The 17,501-nt window shown below is 45.9% G+C and overlaps 1 protein-coding gene across 7 annotated transcripts in view; it reads right to left on the bottom strand.

Annotated features, from left to right (window-relative positions):
* The window catches only part of Insc (INSC, spindle orientation adaptor protein), a 107,468-nt gene that overhangs the window by 18,596 nt on the left and 71,371 nt on the right, over positions 1–17,501 (bottom strand). For all 7 annotated transcript variants that reach the window (XM_063285287.1, NM_001106285.1, XM_039106440.2 and 4 more), the window contains one exon: positions 1,653–1,824. In XM_063285287.1, coding sequence (XP_063141357.1) covers positions 1,653–1,824 — 172 coding nt within the window. Of the gene's footprint in view, positions 1–1,652; positions 1,825–17,501 lie in introns of those variants that run through there.

The raw sequence follows: 17,501 nt of genomic DNA, 5'->3' as shown, positions 1-17,501 counted from the left end.
GCTGGGGTGCATGAAGGGGCCAGTCAGGCAGATCCAAAACTACAGGATCTCCATGACACAGGGCAACAACAGGATATCTGAGAGGATACTCAGTGAGGTTCCAGTATTGATTGTGTAGCAGAAGCCAGAGGCCTCGTACCAGACCAATGAGTCATTGCAATAATTATTTGCAAGCAGAGAAGTATGAACAAAACAGTATACTGTGGAACATACTGTGACACACTACAACCTCTACAACAAGATATTTTTCCCTCTGCTAGTGGGGAGGTTGCAAGGGTGGAGAGTAGGTACAAGGGAGTGGGGGGATGAGTGGAATTGGGCTGCATGATGTGAAATTCACAAAGAGCTAATAGAAGTTTTAAAACAAAAAATATGTCAGCCTTCCCTACAAGGCAATAATCAACTGTGGTCCACCCACGTCTGTCCATATTTGTTCTGTGCACATGCTTGTCAACTTAATGTAGGCTACAGGCATCTTGTTTACTACAGAGTAAGCATGGGCTTTGTGGTCACATGAGCTCCCTCTTGGCAGGGTTCTCTATGGATTGCAACTTTTCCTTGACTTTGAATCAATGTATATGTTGATATACCAGTTTCTCTAAACTTGGCCCATGGGAGACTCAGGCACTGTGACCAGGGTTGACTATAAAGTCCACCTAGCTGATATCTCCAAAATGCTAAGTTCTCTCTCAACAGTACAACCCTAGAACCAGAGGCCCCTTTAGAGATGAGGGTTACAATCCCTATTGTATGTCTGAAGAAAGTTGTCAAGTGAGATTTGCAAGGTGCCCTGGAAAGTGAGTGGTAGAATCCTACATAACCCCACACAGGGTTGCTGGCCAGAAGCTGTTTGTTGATGGATCAGTAGAAAGCCAGAACCCAAGCTTGGTTGTTCCAACTACTGTCTCAGCATCCTACGTTGTCTGTAACTCTAGGCAACAGCAGATACTCCCAACTGTGTGTGACAGCTCCAAGAGCCTGCCCTAATTTTCATTAGGTTTTGATAAGAGAAGGATATAGAGATGGTCAGTAAAAAGGTATGAATGGAAATGGAAACTCAGACCTCATCAGGCAAATTTCCTGAGTATGTTACCCTGATAAATCCTAGTTTCTGCAGTTTGGCCAAGGAAAGGCTAGAGAAAGAGAATATTCTAGATAGTTGACTTTGATTCTCCTGCCAAGCATATATAGGTCAAATAGGAAAACCGAAAAGATTCAATGTGTTCATGACCCCATGATGCAAGGCCAAAAGGTGGCATCTCATTGTGCCAGCTAGTTCTCTCTGTCAAGCCACTTGTGCCAGTTAGTACTGCTACTGTCATTAGATGCCATGACTGAATTTTAGGAATAAAGCCCATTGAAGACAAACTTGGAGTCTATATGTGTCCCTGATTCCTATGTTCTGAACTCCCTCTGAAAGGCCATGTGGTCCCTAAGATTGCAAGCTGATATTAAGGAACTCTTGTATTTCAATCAGAGACTCTTGATCACAGGGCTCCCTAGAGCTGGCTCTGACCCATCAATAATGAGCTCTCAGCTAGTGTGATTGTGAGTTTGAGCAAAGCAGATGGGAAGTCCTCCTGGTCCTTCTTGAAGATAATTGTGTTGAGGTCCTCTCACCTAGGTATCCCGCCCAACCCAGGGTAACTCACTGATTAGGGCTGTCACAATCTCCTCCATGTTCTCCAGAAAGCTAGTGAGGTGCTGGGTGAAAGACAGATGTGGAGAGGTAACCTGGGCTACCACGGCTGCAGCCTCAGCTCGAGTGGCCTCTGAGTGGCTATCATCAGTCAAGATGTCCGTCAAGCACAGGATACCATCCACCTGCAGACACAGAGAAAGAACTTCCTAGTGTACCTTGAAAGGGAGAATATTACTGCATGTGACAGTCAATGAGTCAGAACCAACTCCTCTCACCCTTCTGAGAAGAGCTCAGACACCTTGTGGAATCAGAAAAAACCTGAGAAGGAGCTCCTGACCCAAAGTTGTCTCTGCTTTGAGCTCATGAAAGATAAGTGACCCACTGTAGTCTTCTTAGATAGCAGACAGCAAGCCAAGTGTCTAGGGGCTGACCATGGCCAGGTATCACTGCAAACTGCAATAGAAACAATGGTTATTTGGTGACTTTTTAACCTTGAGCTCCAAGCTAGGCTCCATCTTTTATGCTGTGTGACTTCATATCCCTGATGCTATTCCCTCAGACACCCCAGGAGGTCAGCAGATGGTAAAAATAGTTGATGCTTTATCCAGAACCGAGTGTAGGAAGTGTGGGCTCCCTCCTCTAATTGCCGTCTTTGACAGCACGCTGCGCTCACTGCCCTCCTTCCCACCTCTGGTGCTCCACTAGGCTTCCCGTAGAAAGAGTGCACTGCTTCCATGGAACCCTTGCTCTCTGTCCAATCAGAGAAGTACAGATCTTCTTGGAAACATAAGCCAAAAAAGAGTTTCCCAGCCCTACCACAGCCAGGCCTGCTCTTGGCACAGTAACGGGAGCCACTTCTAGAGTACCTGTAGTGTGCCAGGTTCCACACTTAGTAGAATGTCCACGCCATTTTATCCCTCTGTAAAATATTCCCGTGTCACAGAAAGAAGAACTTACAAAAGATTGTTCACACGCCCTGGATTTTTAACCTTCAGACTCATGGATTTGGGACTGAATGGCTTGCTCTTCAACACCTGGGTTCTGAATAAAACTTCTTCCTGAAAGGTCACACCTGAGCTTAAAACGCAGCCTCCATCAGGAGTCAGTGGGTGGGCTTTAGAGGAAGGGGACAGGATCTTGCCACAGTTTACCTGAAGCTCCTCCAGGAGCTAAGCTGCTAGGAGGTTGAGGACCAGCACTGGAGGTGAGGAGGAGGCAAAGGATGAACAAGGAGGTGCCCTGACTGATTCTCCCCATTTACTATTGACTTAAGCCTCCTGTCTCTGCATCCCTACTTCTTGCTACTAGCTCTAGTGGCCCCCCAGAGCTTGCCTGTCGTTTGATGAATCACCTTTACCTCCACCCCCAGTCCTGCACCTCCTCTTAAATGGCCCTTGGGATCTGAGAGGTCCATTAGCTGTGAAAGCCATTGGCAGTTTCAGACTCAAAGGAGACAAATGTGGAAACAAGAGCCCAGGGAACAGTCCACAGTAAAACCCACCTGGAGGTGCTTAATAAAAGGAACAAACAGTAGTCAGCTGCCCCCGGCAGGACTGGACTCAGGCCAGGTATTTTATTAATAGGCCCTTGGAGAGGTCTGTTTGAGCCCACAGGGCAGCTGCAGGCCTAGAAACAGGAAGCAGCTCTGTTGCCAGCATAAGAAGCCTCTCAATTGACTGGCTTTCCTCCTTCGAGCATCAATCAAGAGTGTTGCTAAGAAGCTCCTGGGGTCTCTAATGGGACAATATCTCCATCGATCCAGTGCCCTCAAACTTGTCTTGACTGTAGTTACTGCTGCTACCCTGGTCTCTAACCCAGTTGAAACAGCAGTCAGACTCAACCCAGTATGCCACCCTGATGCTCAAGCAAATCTGAGTTGGTGGTCCCAGGACCCAGTGAAACTCAGTGCCCAAATAAGAACCCCTCTCCCGGAGCCAGGAGTAAGTCTGTGGCCTGATAAATACAGACCAAGTCCCAAGCCTTGTGCTTCGGGAACACTGACCCAGAAGAAAGTGCCCCTTTGGTGAAGGAAATTATTCTCATCACAGATTACCATCATGCAAAGCGATTTACCAAAGGATACTCTACTTCCCCAGGAAGCTACCCTTGACTTAACACACCCACAATCTAGCTTGGGAAGATGGCTCACTCTGGCTTCCATGCTCAAGTGCTTCTGATATCTTCATCATATTTTAATGGTGAAAGAACATTGTTTCTCCAAGTGGGATTGTGGCAGCATCAAATTAACTGTGGATTACTTAAAAGAGAACCTCTGAGCTATCCTACCAGATTCATGGACAGGCCAGGAATCTCCTTGGTAAAAGGTGCAACAGAACTTTTGTACTACTCCAGCATTAGCCATACACAATGGTGTGATTCTCTGATCCTATGTGTGCCTGAACCCCTGTTCACTTGGTTCACTTGGGTTGCCTAATGCCTGAGATATACTGGGATTTCAGGAGATGGGAAATAAATGGAGTAACATTTGGCCTAAAACTTGAGGACACATTGTAGATTAATATAAGTAGAAGAATGGCATTCTATACAGGAAGAGGCCGTGAGCAAAGACCCAAGAAGGACAGCATTAGAACAGAAGCCAATTCAACATCAGTTCTACAGATTCTTGACCCCAGGTGATGTGGAGCCTGATGCTCTTGTGGCTCCTAGATTTCCCAGAGGACCTGTGGGCCCCTGTACATTCAAATGATGAACTGCCCATTGTCTGCCTTCTCTGGTATGATGAGTATGCTTCAGTTGGCCTCTGATTGACTACTAATTATAAAATATTTCATTTCTTCCACATGAATCACATGAAGAGGACACTGGAACCCTGGCTTTTCCTCATTCTTTACCAGCCAGCTGCCATAAGGTGAACAGGCCTCCTCTGTAACATGCTTCCATGATTCACTGTGCTGCCATGAGCCAAAGCAAAGAGGCTATCAGGGCCAGTAAAACCAGGAGCCCAGACAGACCGTCATCCCAGTGAGGCAATTTTCTCCAGTATTTTGTTGCAATGAAGAAAAGCTGATGGACGAATTACCCACAGGCCCAAGATTCTCACATTTGGAGGAGACTGCAGAAAGGGACCTCAGAGGGAATCTCTCAGTCACATAGAATTAAGGAGAGGGCCTCCGGGCATCAGGAGAAAGCTAAGCCACAGTGGGTTGAGGATGGAATGATGTCACTATGTGGCAAGCACTGCCCATGCAGTCTCTCATTGAATAATTGCAATATTCCATTCAAGTTGATGTTTCAAATACCCATCTCATAAGAAAAATGAAAGCCATAGACACTGGCATTATTACCCTATATTTTAGGATAAAGGCTCAAAGGGGTAAGAAAGTTGTTTAGATTGTAAGAGGTAGGCAGGATTCAGACTAATAGGTCTGGCCCCAATGTCTGTACTTTCTGATATTCTAGAAATTGGCGTGAGGGCTAAAACGTCTCATACCCCAGTGATTGGAAGCCCGTGGTGATGAGTTGTAGTGAGCTGGGCTGGATTGGAGCTTTGGACCTGGTGGTGTGCGTAGAGACCGATTTGTGTGGTAGCCTGTTAGTGACAGGCTGAGGGAAATCAGCAGCATCAGAAACAAGGAAATTTGCCACCTACAAAAAGCCACCAAATAAAAAAACAAGCGGGCATATGAACAGGTCCCCCAAGCTTACGGAACACAAAGCCCAAGCAAACCACCTAAAGCAAAGCAAAACAAAATACAGGACTCAGCCTCACTGGTTTTGATCCACACAAGTTAAAATTCAGTTTTATGTCTCATCTTTATTAATTACTTTTCCATTGATGTGATTAAATGCCAGGACTAAAGAAACTTAAAGAAACAATTATTTTGGCTCACAGCTCTATAGGGAGAGTCTATAGCTGTGGGAAGGCATGGCAGCAGGGGGCCGGGACAGGAAGCTGGCTGATCATGTTTTATCTGCACACAGGAAGTAGAGAGAGGAGGAAGTGGGTGAGACATAAACCCTCAAAGCCTTCCCCCATTGGTGTAATTCTTCCAGCAAGGCCACATCTCCTGAAAGTTCCATCAGCACCCCAAACAGCACCACTACTAGAGACCAAGTGTCTGTGGGGTTATCGCTCATCCAAACCATCAACTTATTAAAAAGTATAAGCATATTATAAAACCAGAGAAGGATATGATGCTAGGTATCTTTCTATAGTGTCAGTAAGTATAGCTTGCTACAACATGGCAAGCAAATTAGCAGTACTAGTAGAGATGTACAAATGCTATGCCTTAATTTCTATGTTAAGACTCCCAAAGACACTGGCACATACCTGCCAGGAGACATTTAGAAGGGTATGTGTAACAGCACTGCCCAGGACCGCAAGCCCACAAAAGACACTCAAGTGACATTGTCAGGAGAATGCATGCATGAATTGCAATGGATGGACACAGCAGGATAACATACAGCTGCTAAAGCAAATGGGCCACAGACACACACGGTGACAGGAGGGAGCTTCATAACCACAGGGATGTCTGTGGGAGAAAGAAAATCTCTTAGCAGATGATGGCACCGTTTATATCTGTTGTAAAAGTCATACAGCTTAGATTATTAGACAGAGATCTAATAAAAACAACATAGAACCTAGGGTGAGGCCCTTTCAGTGGTAGGTGATCAGAGAGATGAAATGAAGAAGTCTTAGCTTAATGCTATTTCTAACATTTAGAATTTGTAAATATTCAGCATACAGAGGTCTTCCCATAGGCATCCATTTTACTATTGGAATCCTTTATAAAACATCTTCCCCTTTACACATTTATATATGCAATGTATTCAAATGCAAACAAATAATGATATATTTCTGTATTTTATTGTCTTACATAGATGATGTATCCTATGAGTATATGTGAATATTATGCCATCTCTGTCCTTGTAGCTGCCATACCACTGTGATCTGATCACAATTACAGTCTTCTGTACAATCTGTCCAGGTCACATGCACATTGGTCTCCAATTTGAGACCCTCAGGGAGAATGCTGCACTGAATTCCCTCTAGGTCCTTGACACCCAGCAGAGGATTCAACAGCCAGACTATAGTATGGGAGGAATGATAAGGAAACAAATAGAAAATTGAGGAGATTAATCGGGCCCCACAGGACAGCATGTTAACTCTGGTCCTTATTTCTGATCTCCTTGACCCATGCCTCCCTCTATGGAGCCTTTGAGAAAGAAAGGGAGGAGCTGGAGAAATGAGGTCATTCAGCTCAGCTCCTATGAAAGACTGAGGAGCAGTCCTGCCTGATGCCACCTCCTTCAAACACTAGTCCAATTCCAGAACTCTCTCCAGCCCCTAATTGCCCATTTCCCATCGCAAGTCATAAAGTTAGTGCCAAGACAGTCCTCTAATCAAAGCACTTACACATTCCTAAAGAAATGGCTGCTAGAAGCACTTCCAGATAATTAGCTCATACTAAAGTGGAGTGGGTCTGGGCCTGGCCTGGTGGATGGGTTCATATGTGGAGATGAGGTTGGTCCTGGGACCTGAACCGCAGGGCTCATGGACCAGGAGTCTGGCACACAGATTCTCACTGAGGGTAAAAGGAATGTGAAACTTGGGCATCTGGGGCACCCAAAGTGTAGGGCATGATGTCAGATTTATGAGTAGCATTCTCCCATTGATTGCCCAAAAAAGGGGTGGGGTCAGAGGTGGCCATTATAAAACATTGAAGGAACACAGTATATGAAGGCCCGTCATGTATCCCTGGTGCTAGTCAGCCATCTTGATTTTGTGTTAGAGCATTTGTTTTGCTTTTGCTTTGTGTTTACTTTTCAGTGAATGTCAGAGGAGCTAGCTAGTGGCTTATAACAAAGAATTGTGTAAGTGTGATGTAAACATTATCTCCTCCATGATTCTGTCTACTCAAATATCTAAGACCTGCAGGAAAACTCAAAACAAATGAGGATTCCAAAGAGACTAGAATCCTCTTCCTGGGTCCAGCAAGAACAGGTATATTCCTCTAGAACATAACCAGTTAAAAGGAAATTTGAACTCTGTTTAGAAAGAAACAAAAAGACAAACAGAAGCCAAGGACAAGGCAGAATATCATGTGGGTCAGAAGGAGAAAGCAAAATATGAACCAGCTTGGGGCAAGGTTTAAGACAAAGTCATGGCAATGTCTGTGGTCCAACCCCTTCCCCCCTTATAAAATGATACACTGGTTTTATGGCAGAGATGTGAACTTAAAAAAAAATCCACAGGAACTAAATAAGCCTGCAAAAGGTGACAGCATCCTCCCCTAAGCCAGCATATCCAGGCTCCACCTCTCCTGTTATTTCAAACACAAATAGATAAACACAAACATCAAATCACAATAGAAAATGGGAGAGCAGATAGCAGGGTTTATGTGGCCTCTCTGGGGGAACGAAAGCCAATAAGGCAGAGGGAGGAAGATGCACAGGCAGAGAAAGTAGAAAGGGGCATCTTCAGCGGAGAGCAATCGTGGCTTGAATCACTTGGGAGTGTAGCTAGAAACTAATCTCTTTATTCGCAGAGATTTTTTTCCTTAAAGCACATTTTAAAGAGATGTGTTGGAATGACTGTTCCTTGCGTCAGTGTTACTGGCCTTGTGCTATATAAAAATGCCAACTTTTCAACAAAGTCCCATGGAGGCCCAGCTGGGACCTGGGTGTAGCCAAAGTGCTTAGGTCAGCGATTATCTGATGATCAGTGCCATCATCTGGGGGAATATTAAAAATTATACTAGTTAGGCACTAGGGAGGCAGAGGAAGGTGGATCTCTAAGTTTGAGACCAGCATGGTCTACAAAGTGAGTCACAGAACAGCCAGGGCTACTCAAGGAAACCTTATCTCAGTAAATCTATACACACATACACATATATATCTTCAATTTAACGAACTGAATTTTTATTTTAATGACATGTCATCTTTTAAAAGATTTTTTTATGTAAGTCTAATGGACATCTTGGCTTGAACACCAGTGTCCTGGGACCATTGTGGTACAAGAGAGTTGACACAGCCTTCAGAGTTTGGAGAGTGCCTGCTTTCTAACTGGACTTCCTCAAGATACAGCACACACAGCCGCAATGAACCAGTCAACGACACATTAGCCTTCCTTTTAATTCAGCAGCACGACAAAGGAGTCCATCACCAGCATCTCCAACACTGTGCTTGCCAATGCAATCACCCAAGAGAAGAAATGATGGTTAAAAGAAGCAAACCAGCCATTCTGCATACCATCCTTTACATGTGGCGCAAATGTGCAGAAAAACATGAGGCAGTCAGCACTCTACGAAAATGTGTAAGTAGATTTAACACAACCACTGGATACAGTATCAAGTATATTTTCTGTGTATTAGCAGAAAGATTTCAAAAATGGTAATTTAAGGTACAACTCACATTACCATAAAGCATAGATATGAATAAATATTTAAAAGATATATGAGGGGGTCAACCTTTAAGGTCTACACTAAGCAGTAAGGCGCATGATGTTCATTGATCAGACTACTCTAATTGTTTGAGATGCCAAACATATAGAAATATAAAGAACTCTTAATTAAAATATTGGCAGGTATTTTGTAGACTCCAACAAGCTGGCTATAAAATGGAAATATGAAGATTTGCCAATATCATCTTAAAGAACAAAGAGAGTACTTGTACAACTCATTATCGAGATTTTTTTTGTTTTGTTTTTTGTTTTTGTTTTTGTTTTTTTTAGATTGAGGGCCTCAGTGTTACATTGGTAAAAGGACTAACAGAACAGACATACTGTATCCATCCCTTTGTTTACATAAAGGTCTCACTTCAACTTGGGAATGGTCTTTTCAATAAATGCTTTAGGCTCAACTGACTAACAGTATGAGTGGAAAACTGAAAGTTTAGTTTCGCACCAAGAGAGGTGAGTGGTAAGTCAGGATGTGAACAGCAAACCAATGAGCCTCCTTGCAATGGTTAGCTTTGCGGACCTTGCACAGCCCAGCATAGGAAGAAAGTTTCAATAAGGAACTTTCTAGACCAGATTGGCCTGTGAGGCATGTCTGTGGGGATTTGTCTTGATTGTTAACTGATTTAAGAAGACCTGGCCCATTTTAGGTGGCACCTGTCCCCAGGCGGGGTCTTCAGAGCAATATAACAAAGGAAGAAACTAGCTGAGGACAAGCAAGGGTCCATACATTCATTTCTCTCTGTTCTTGACTAAATATATGATCTCACCAGATGCTTAGAGCTCCTGCACTGGGGCAGCCAGATCCCCAGTGACAGACTGTAATCTAAAATTGCCAACTCAAACAAACCCTTTCTCCCCCTAAGTTGCTTTTTGTCTGGATATTTTGTCACAAGAACAGAAATGAAACAAGGACAGTGTCAAACCAAATACAGGAAAGTAGCCTCAGCATTCTGGGGGAAGCAGGGATTTCTTAAATAGACAGAAGCAGCACTCACTATAAAAAGGAAGATCAATAAATAGGACTGTAACAAAATCAAGAATTTCTATTAATCAAATGACAACATTAAGAGAATGATAAAGCAAACCACAGGCTGACAACATTTATTCTTGCTGCCTCTATCCGAAAAGGGATTTGTGTCTAGAATTCATTTGAAAATTTATAAATCAATAAGGCAAGACAAACGATGCAATGTTTTCAAATGAGACATTGAACTGACGTTTCACCAAAAGAAAGAAGAAGAAAAAACACAAGACAACCAAATGGACAGCAAGGATATGAAACAGAGCTCTGACTCGCTACTCATCAGAGAGACAAACTTCAAAATCATAATGAGAGATGAATTTGTGCCTGAGTAAGCCAGAGGCAGGGGACTGCCTCATAAATCTACAAGCATCTTCATCCCTGCTTCTGAAATGGTCTAGGAAGAGGCCCCAGCACAGCTCTGGAAATTGAACACACTCATCATGTCTACAGGCCTTTCTGCCCACCCACCCCCAGTCTCCCTCCCTTTCCCTGTGAGCCTCCTCCTTTTCCTCACAGCCCTTCCCTATCTGCAGGGAACCAACAGGCCCACCACCACTTGCTCTACACTGTCAGTACCAGAATGTGGAAGGAAGGGCATACTTCTGGTCCAGTTCCACCCCAATCTGCACTGATGCTCACAGAGGCTCACAGTCTCCCATTTCCTTTTGCTGCCACAAGCCCTGTGTCCCCTGCTCCCCTCCTAGTGGTGCTTCTCCATTCAAAAGCCAAAGGACAGCCCAGCATCAAAAGCAGCCAAAAGCATCACCTCTACCCCCAGTCAATTCCCCTTTGCTATGTCCCCTGCTCTTCACCACACCAGCATCACGTTCGCACACAATTTTCCATCTTTCTGAGTCATTTGGCTTCTAAGGAGGACGTGCACACCAAGTAACATTTTATCCACATCAGAGTCTCCTCACCCCTGGTCACCAACACACAGAGAAGGAAGGGAGTTTCCCAAAGCAAGGCACAGGGTCAAAAGGCTACAAGTTCTGCTTCAATGGCTTCTCTGGATCTCCATTCACACCCAGGGAACAGGTACCAGAATTCCCAGCTGAGAGAGCTCAACACCTCCTCGTTTTCCTACATCACATTGTCTTACAAAATTCATTCATACTCCACACGCTACCCAAAAACTTACTAAATGGTATTGGGAAACGTCCTTCTGGTTCTTTAGGGAACCAGTCACCAAGAGAGAACAGGCCTCACTACTCATCATGGCAACTTCTACCCAGGAAGCATCCTCAGTCTCAAGTGCTTGCTATTTATCTCAACTGTCTCACAGTGACTACACATCCTGGCTCACCAGCCTCCTATGTCTGCTTGGAGATGCAGTGATTTGAGTCTGGGGTCTGAGGAGGGAGGGAGAGAGGAGAATCTAGCATAAACCATAAGGCCTAGAGTGCAATGGAACTTAGCTCATATCCCACAGAAACATATTTCAACATTTTAGCCATTCTTTCCTCACTGAAGGACCCACCCCCACTCCTCTGTCTGCTGCCTTCACTTCACACAGGCTCCTGAAACTGCTGGCAAAGGCTTTGCAAGGAAGACCATCTATACCTCACCTCAGGCTGATGATAGGAATAGTGTGTGTGTGTGTGTGTGTGTGTGTGTGTGTGTGTGTGTGTGTGTGTGTGTGTGTCCATGCCTTGACAAGCCAAAGCAGTTATCAAGATAGTGGGGAGCAGGGTCGTTAGGGGAGAAGCCAGGCAGAGCTCTGGGCAAGAATGTCAAAGAGACAAGAGAAGCAGGTCAGAGCTGGCTCTGAACTTAAAGTCAACAAGCAGAGGTGAAAAAACAAACACAAAAAGAAGACAAAACAAAAAAAACAAACAAAAATTCTTCTGTTAAGATGTTCCAGCAGAGGCAGAGGCCCCACTTGAAGATACACACATACAAGAGGCCATAGGTGTCTGTCTTAAAAGCATGCAGAAAGATCATCCCTCCAGTTTTACCTAAAGCAGCTGAGGGGTACAAGGTTACATGTGTGGCTGGACAGCATCTCCAGCCCGGCATACCAAAGGGCAGTGGGTGGCAGGGAGCATGCTCAGTCATAACCTGGGAGACAATAGGGTTTCTGTGCTCAACAGAGAGAACACAGAACCAGAGGTCAAGCCTGATGACCTGAACTTGATCCCCTCAACCCCACGGTAGAAGGAAAGAAAGAACTCCCTCTTCCAAGCTGTCCTTTGACCTTCACATGCACACCGAGGCACATGCACATGGTCACTCTATTACAATTAATTAATTAATTAACTGTAAAATATGCATAGCTCATCCTCTGGGGAAGCCTCAGCAATCTGGGTTAGCGGCATAGTAGATTGCAAGATCTGTCTGCATCTTTCACCTAGAGGATGATATAGGAAGCATTGGTTATCTTAAATTTTAACCACTACCCAACCTTGGACATTGCAGGATATATCTTCTGGCCCTAACCGTTGATTCCAAGACCCAGAGCCCAGTAGCCACAGCAGTTCCAGGAAAATGCGGTCTTCGGCAGCCTGATAGTGGAGCTCTTGTCCACCAGGGGCCGCTGTTGCACAGCACATGGTGTCCCACAGAGTCCCAGTGTGAATCACATAGACTGCCACGCAGCTCCAACCCTTCCAATTCAGGTTGGAATTGATTGGCAGGGAAACCTCAGTTCCCAACCAGCACTCGGGACAGTACTGGCCTAGTAAAAGCAAGAGGGAAGTACATAGGATGGGGATGGGGTGGGGGTGGGGGTGGGAGTGAGAGGGCTAAGCTTTAATCATCTCTGCTCCTCCACCTGGAGACAGACTGGAAGGTAGACTGCGAGACAGAAAGAGCCACACTCTTCCAGAGAAGACTGAGTCACAGTTTTCCCCTCCTCTGCCCTGCAGTCAGAGCAGCCCAGCTAACTGACTGTGACCCTGAGGTCTCGGGTCAGCCCCAGCCTGTTCTCAGGGCAGCTGAAGTCATTGTTAGGCATGGGGTGGAAGCACCAGTTGAGCCCCAGAGAGGAGAGGGCAGCATCTGGGGAGTCTGTTTTCAGAGCACCCGGTCTCTTAATCAAGAGCTTCTCCTAGGGGAAGAAGAGTCAGTGAGGCAAATCAAAGACCTGATATCCACAGCGCCCCGACTCCACCCACACAGCCTCACTCACTTAACTATCAGGACTGGATCTAGCAAAGTAAGTCACTGCTTTGTGCTGGGGCTGCACACTGTGAACTCTATTGCAGCTTTTGAATCTTGGAGGGTTCAAGGGTCTACCCTTGTCAGCCTCTATTTGAACTTTTGTAAACGGGAATGGAGGTGGCCACCAATCCTGCATTACTTGAATAACAACTGTGAGATTCAAAAGGGCTAAAGGGCGGGCCTAATTTCTTTTAAATGTACTATGTCTGACTAGCGGCCACTGAGCAGAGCACCACGGTGGAGAGACTCCCAGTAAGCAGGCAATGGAGCGCCCCAGCCCCCTCACCCCACCTCCGCCCCACCCCCCCACCCCCACCCCACCCCCGCACTGCCACCAACAAGCCCATTTCTTCCTGCCCAGGGTCTTTGCCTAGACCTCCCTGTCTCTATTGCCCAGGCATAACCCAGCATGAAAGGTGAGCTTCTGCATGAGGTAAGCAGCTGTTTCCCTTCCCACATCCACCCTCACCCCAGAGACTTTCTGCTTGGACTTGAAATTGAGTTCTTCTACCTCCCCTGATCGTCCTTAATTTCTTTATCGATTTTCATTAAACTCTCCCTTTGGCTCCAGGACAAAGTAAACTAACTCCTTATTTTTCACAAAAAAAAAAAAAAAAAAAAAAAAAAAAGAGGGGGTGATGAGTTAGAAATAAAAGAATGTTCTTCAGGAAGTGGGACTTGCTCTTGTCTAAGGCTAAAGGGAAATTTCCAAAACTGTCTCGAGAGCTGGCTAAAGTTGGCTGAGCACTGGGCTTTGGGATGTTCCTGACCTCTCATGGTCTTAGACCTGTGCTTTTCTGCTCTGCAGGTGCACGGCTCCTCCTCTGGACCATGTGCTCAGTACTGATCCTGATCTTTGGTCCCGTTCTTTGAGCCAGCAGTACCAGGCCCTTACTTTAGTCACACCTGGAACTCTCCTATGGCCATTGCAAAATCCTTGGCACCCAGTCTCTTTGGAGGACAATGCAGAGTCTCCCTAGACCACCATGTAGGACAAACAAGCTAGATATAGGCAGGCTATGTCCCATGCACAGATTCCAACTGTAGACCCAATGCGTGTTTCCTAACTCTGACAAGGGAGGTACCACTTCATTTCTCAGAAGACAACGCCAAAAGTCAGAGGGAAGTAACAAGCTCCTTGGGACTCTCTTCCTCCACGAACTGTGCAGCTCTTGGCAATGCCAGTCTGTGTGGTGTCAGGAAAGCAGCCCTGACCTGTCAACCTTGGGAGTTGGGAGTGTCTGCTCTCACTCTATCCCAGGCTCCAGGTCATCTTGCTCCAGTCATCTCCCAAGTGTGGTCCTGAGAACATTATCATCTCTCTGGGCTCCTCTGATTCACTGAGTGTGGAGCTCCTTAGAGACACAAAGCTCCACAGATCAATGGCCAGCCACAGGGTCCTTTGCATCTCCTAAGACTTCTTTCCCTTGCACCTCTATACACCCACTGGGACCAGATCTCCACTAGGCTTTTGATTCTCTTTCACCAGGAATTCTGAAAAGAGGGAGCCTCCTTGAGGTCACAAGCCAGCCTCCACTCTATATGCACTTCTGGGCTCTCCACATTTGGCCTTTGAAGCAAGCTGCTTACCTTCTACCCTGAGTCTAGCATGGGACCATTTAAGGAGACATGACTATCTGCAGAGGACCAGGAAAAGCCTGGCTGACTTCGAGAAGTGTACTGATCCTGGTCCCAAAACAGTGTGGAACCTGTGGCTGAAGTAAACTAGATCTCTACAGGGAAGACCCCTTAGACCTTTCTAGAGAGACCTTCCCTGACTAATACCTTGATCCTAGCTCCAAGGGAGCCATTCACCTGTGGTCCCCACCTCCTCCTCCTACAGACAGTAACCTCCCAGAGTCCAGTCTCTTCCAAAGTCCTTGGTATTAACACTGCCCCAGGCCACAATCATGAAAACTGTGATTCAGCCCCACTGTGCCCTAAGTCCCATGAGATCTCAGTGTACTTAAATCAGGAGAGTGTCTAAAAGGCTCCAGAAGTTATCCCAAGTAACTTGCAAATTCTCCAAACTTAATAAGCATGAAGAATCAAGTTTAGACCAAGGGCAGCCTGTCCCTCGACATCTGCAGGGCTCAGCTGCACTGCAGAGACGGCTTCCCAACAACACATGATAAAAGAGTGCGTCTGGAGAGTGAGCACTGGACAGTATGAAGGGCGGAGTGAGTGGATGAGAATGGCAGTCAGAGGAAGGAGCGGCAGTCAGTGACTTAAAGTGAGTGACTGAAGGAGACCAGGACTTTTTCAACCCTTAGCAATCTGACTTGGAGAAGAGGATGCCACCCACTGTTTCTTTTCCTTTTTGGGGCTGGGGCGAGGGGACCTGGGTTAAGCCACAGAAACTTTTTTAGTGTCCTTCGAGTATCCATGAAGCAAGCAAGGTAGGGATGCAGAGTGGCTTTGGAACCAAGGTTTAAATCCTGCCTGACACTTGCTAATGAGGTGAGTTTTGACAAGTCACAAAACTCTCTGTGACTCTGGCTCCTCATCTAGAAGAAGGACGTATTTACAGTGCTCGCCCCATAAGTCACTGGTTTGATATTGAAGGCATGTGTGCACTGGAGTGGCCCAGGCCCCACCATAGGCTGAATTTCATTGATTAGCATTCTTTTCCTTCATCTTCAAAAAGCAACATATGATATTCAGCCAACCCAGCCCTGGAAAAGATGAGGTAAAGAATCCCCGCCTTTTTTGAGTTGCGTCAGATGGGGGCCATTGCACCTGCAACTTTCTGCTGTAAGCATGAAAGTGCTGCTATGTTTCTAACTTGTTTTCCTCCTGCTGCCCACAAAGGTCACTAAAGCCAAGCATCTGACTGCCTTTTGGAGGTCTGGTTATCTCAGTCCCCCTTCTTACTTCTCTGTGCTCCCTACCAAGCCCTAACAAGCCAGAATGAAAGAAAATAGGAAGCAAACCTTGTTTGGCCATTTAGTTACTATTAAAGAAAGATTTACAGGAGCCAGGGTGATGGTTGATTACGCATCACATAAGCTTAGCCATTCCCTTTATTGAGTTTATCTGTCTCGTCACTATGCAAGCAAGTGCACGCACAACACAGTATGCATCCACATCCAGACAGTTCTCCGGGGAGGAAAGAAATGATATCTGGTTAGATTTGGGATCTAGGATTTGATTTGAACTCTCCCCCAACTTTAGCTGTAAGTCCTTAAGCAAGTAGCTTCCCTCCTCCAAGCCCATTTGCTCACTGAGTAGCAGAACCCAGGCAAGGGTATCATTAACCTCAGCCTATTACCTCCAATATAGGGCTCTTAGCAAACCACTAAGTGCAAAAGCTTCTAACCAAGTGGGAAGAAAGCACAAATGGCTTCCCCATTCAGAGACACACCCTTGAGCTGTAAAAGACAGAGACTCACTATTCATCCTCCACCTCAACCTCATTTCCTACTCCTCTGCCTGCTCATGGGAATGGATTTGGAAAGAGGCAGCATGGGAAGGCAGGTGACTGGTTGCCTAAGCAAAGAAACTGGGGAGAGTTTGGAGCTGTCTGGGTAGATGGTTTCAGGCTATGGGTCACAGGGGTGAAGAGAGGAAAGCTGTTTTTCCTCCAAACACATTCTCAAGGACAGATACAGAGCACCCCAAATCCCACAGTCACCACAGCTGTCCTGACACACTGAGCTTTAAGTCACAAGAATATTCAAATTAGGTTGGGAAACCCTCTAATATCATTCAGGCTCCCCAGCCTTCCAGGCTAGTGTTCCTCAGATCCACATACAGGCCCAGACTCACTGCCTGGGCACGAGTAGCCAATGTTGGATTTATCGCCCCAGGTTAGGCTGACACAGAAGCACCTAGGGCCCCCAGAGCACCAAATTCGTCCTTTGACCCCATACTTCCTGTGATGCATTGGTCCAGGAAGTCCTTGGGTGGGTTTCAGTTCTCCTACCCAAGCTGTGCAGACCTCCATGGAATGGAACCCTCCCCGCATAATAGGCACCAGTGATGGTTAGTCCTGATTGTCAACTTGATTGGATAGGCTGACAACTAAGAACTTAGTAAAGCATAGGTCTGGGTGTGTCTGTAAGGAATTTTCCAGAGATCACTGACACGTGGAATTGGTGGGGAAGATCTCAATGTAGGTAGTGCCATACCATGGGCCAAGGCCCAGAGGGAATGAAAACAAAAGCCAAAAGTTCTCTCCGCCTGCCTGCCTGCCTGCCTGCCTGTCTCTGTCTCTCTGTCTCTCTTTCTTTCCATGGCTACCATAACATAAT

The sequence above is a fragment of the Rattus norvegicus genome, chromosome 1, assembly GCF_036323735.1.
Source record: "Rattus norvegicus strain BN/NHsdMcwi chromosome 1, GRCr8, whole genome shotgun sequence".
NCBI classification, from domain to species: domain Eukaryota; kingdom Metazoa; phylum Chordata; class Mammalia; order Rodentia; family Muridae; genus Rattus; species Rattus norvegicus.
Note: the sequence above shows the minus strand (reverse complement) of the source record. Positions and strands in the feature narration are given on the sequence as shown.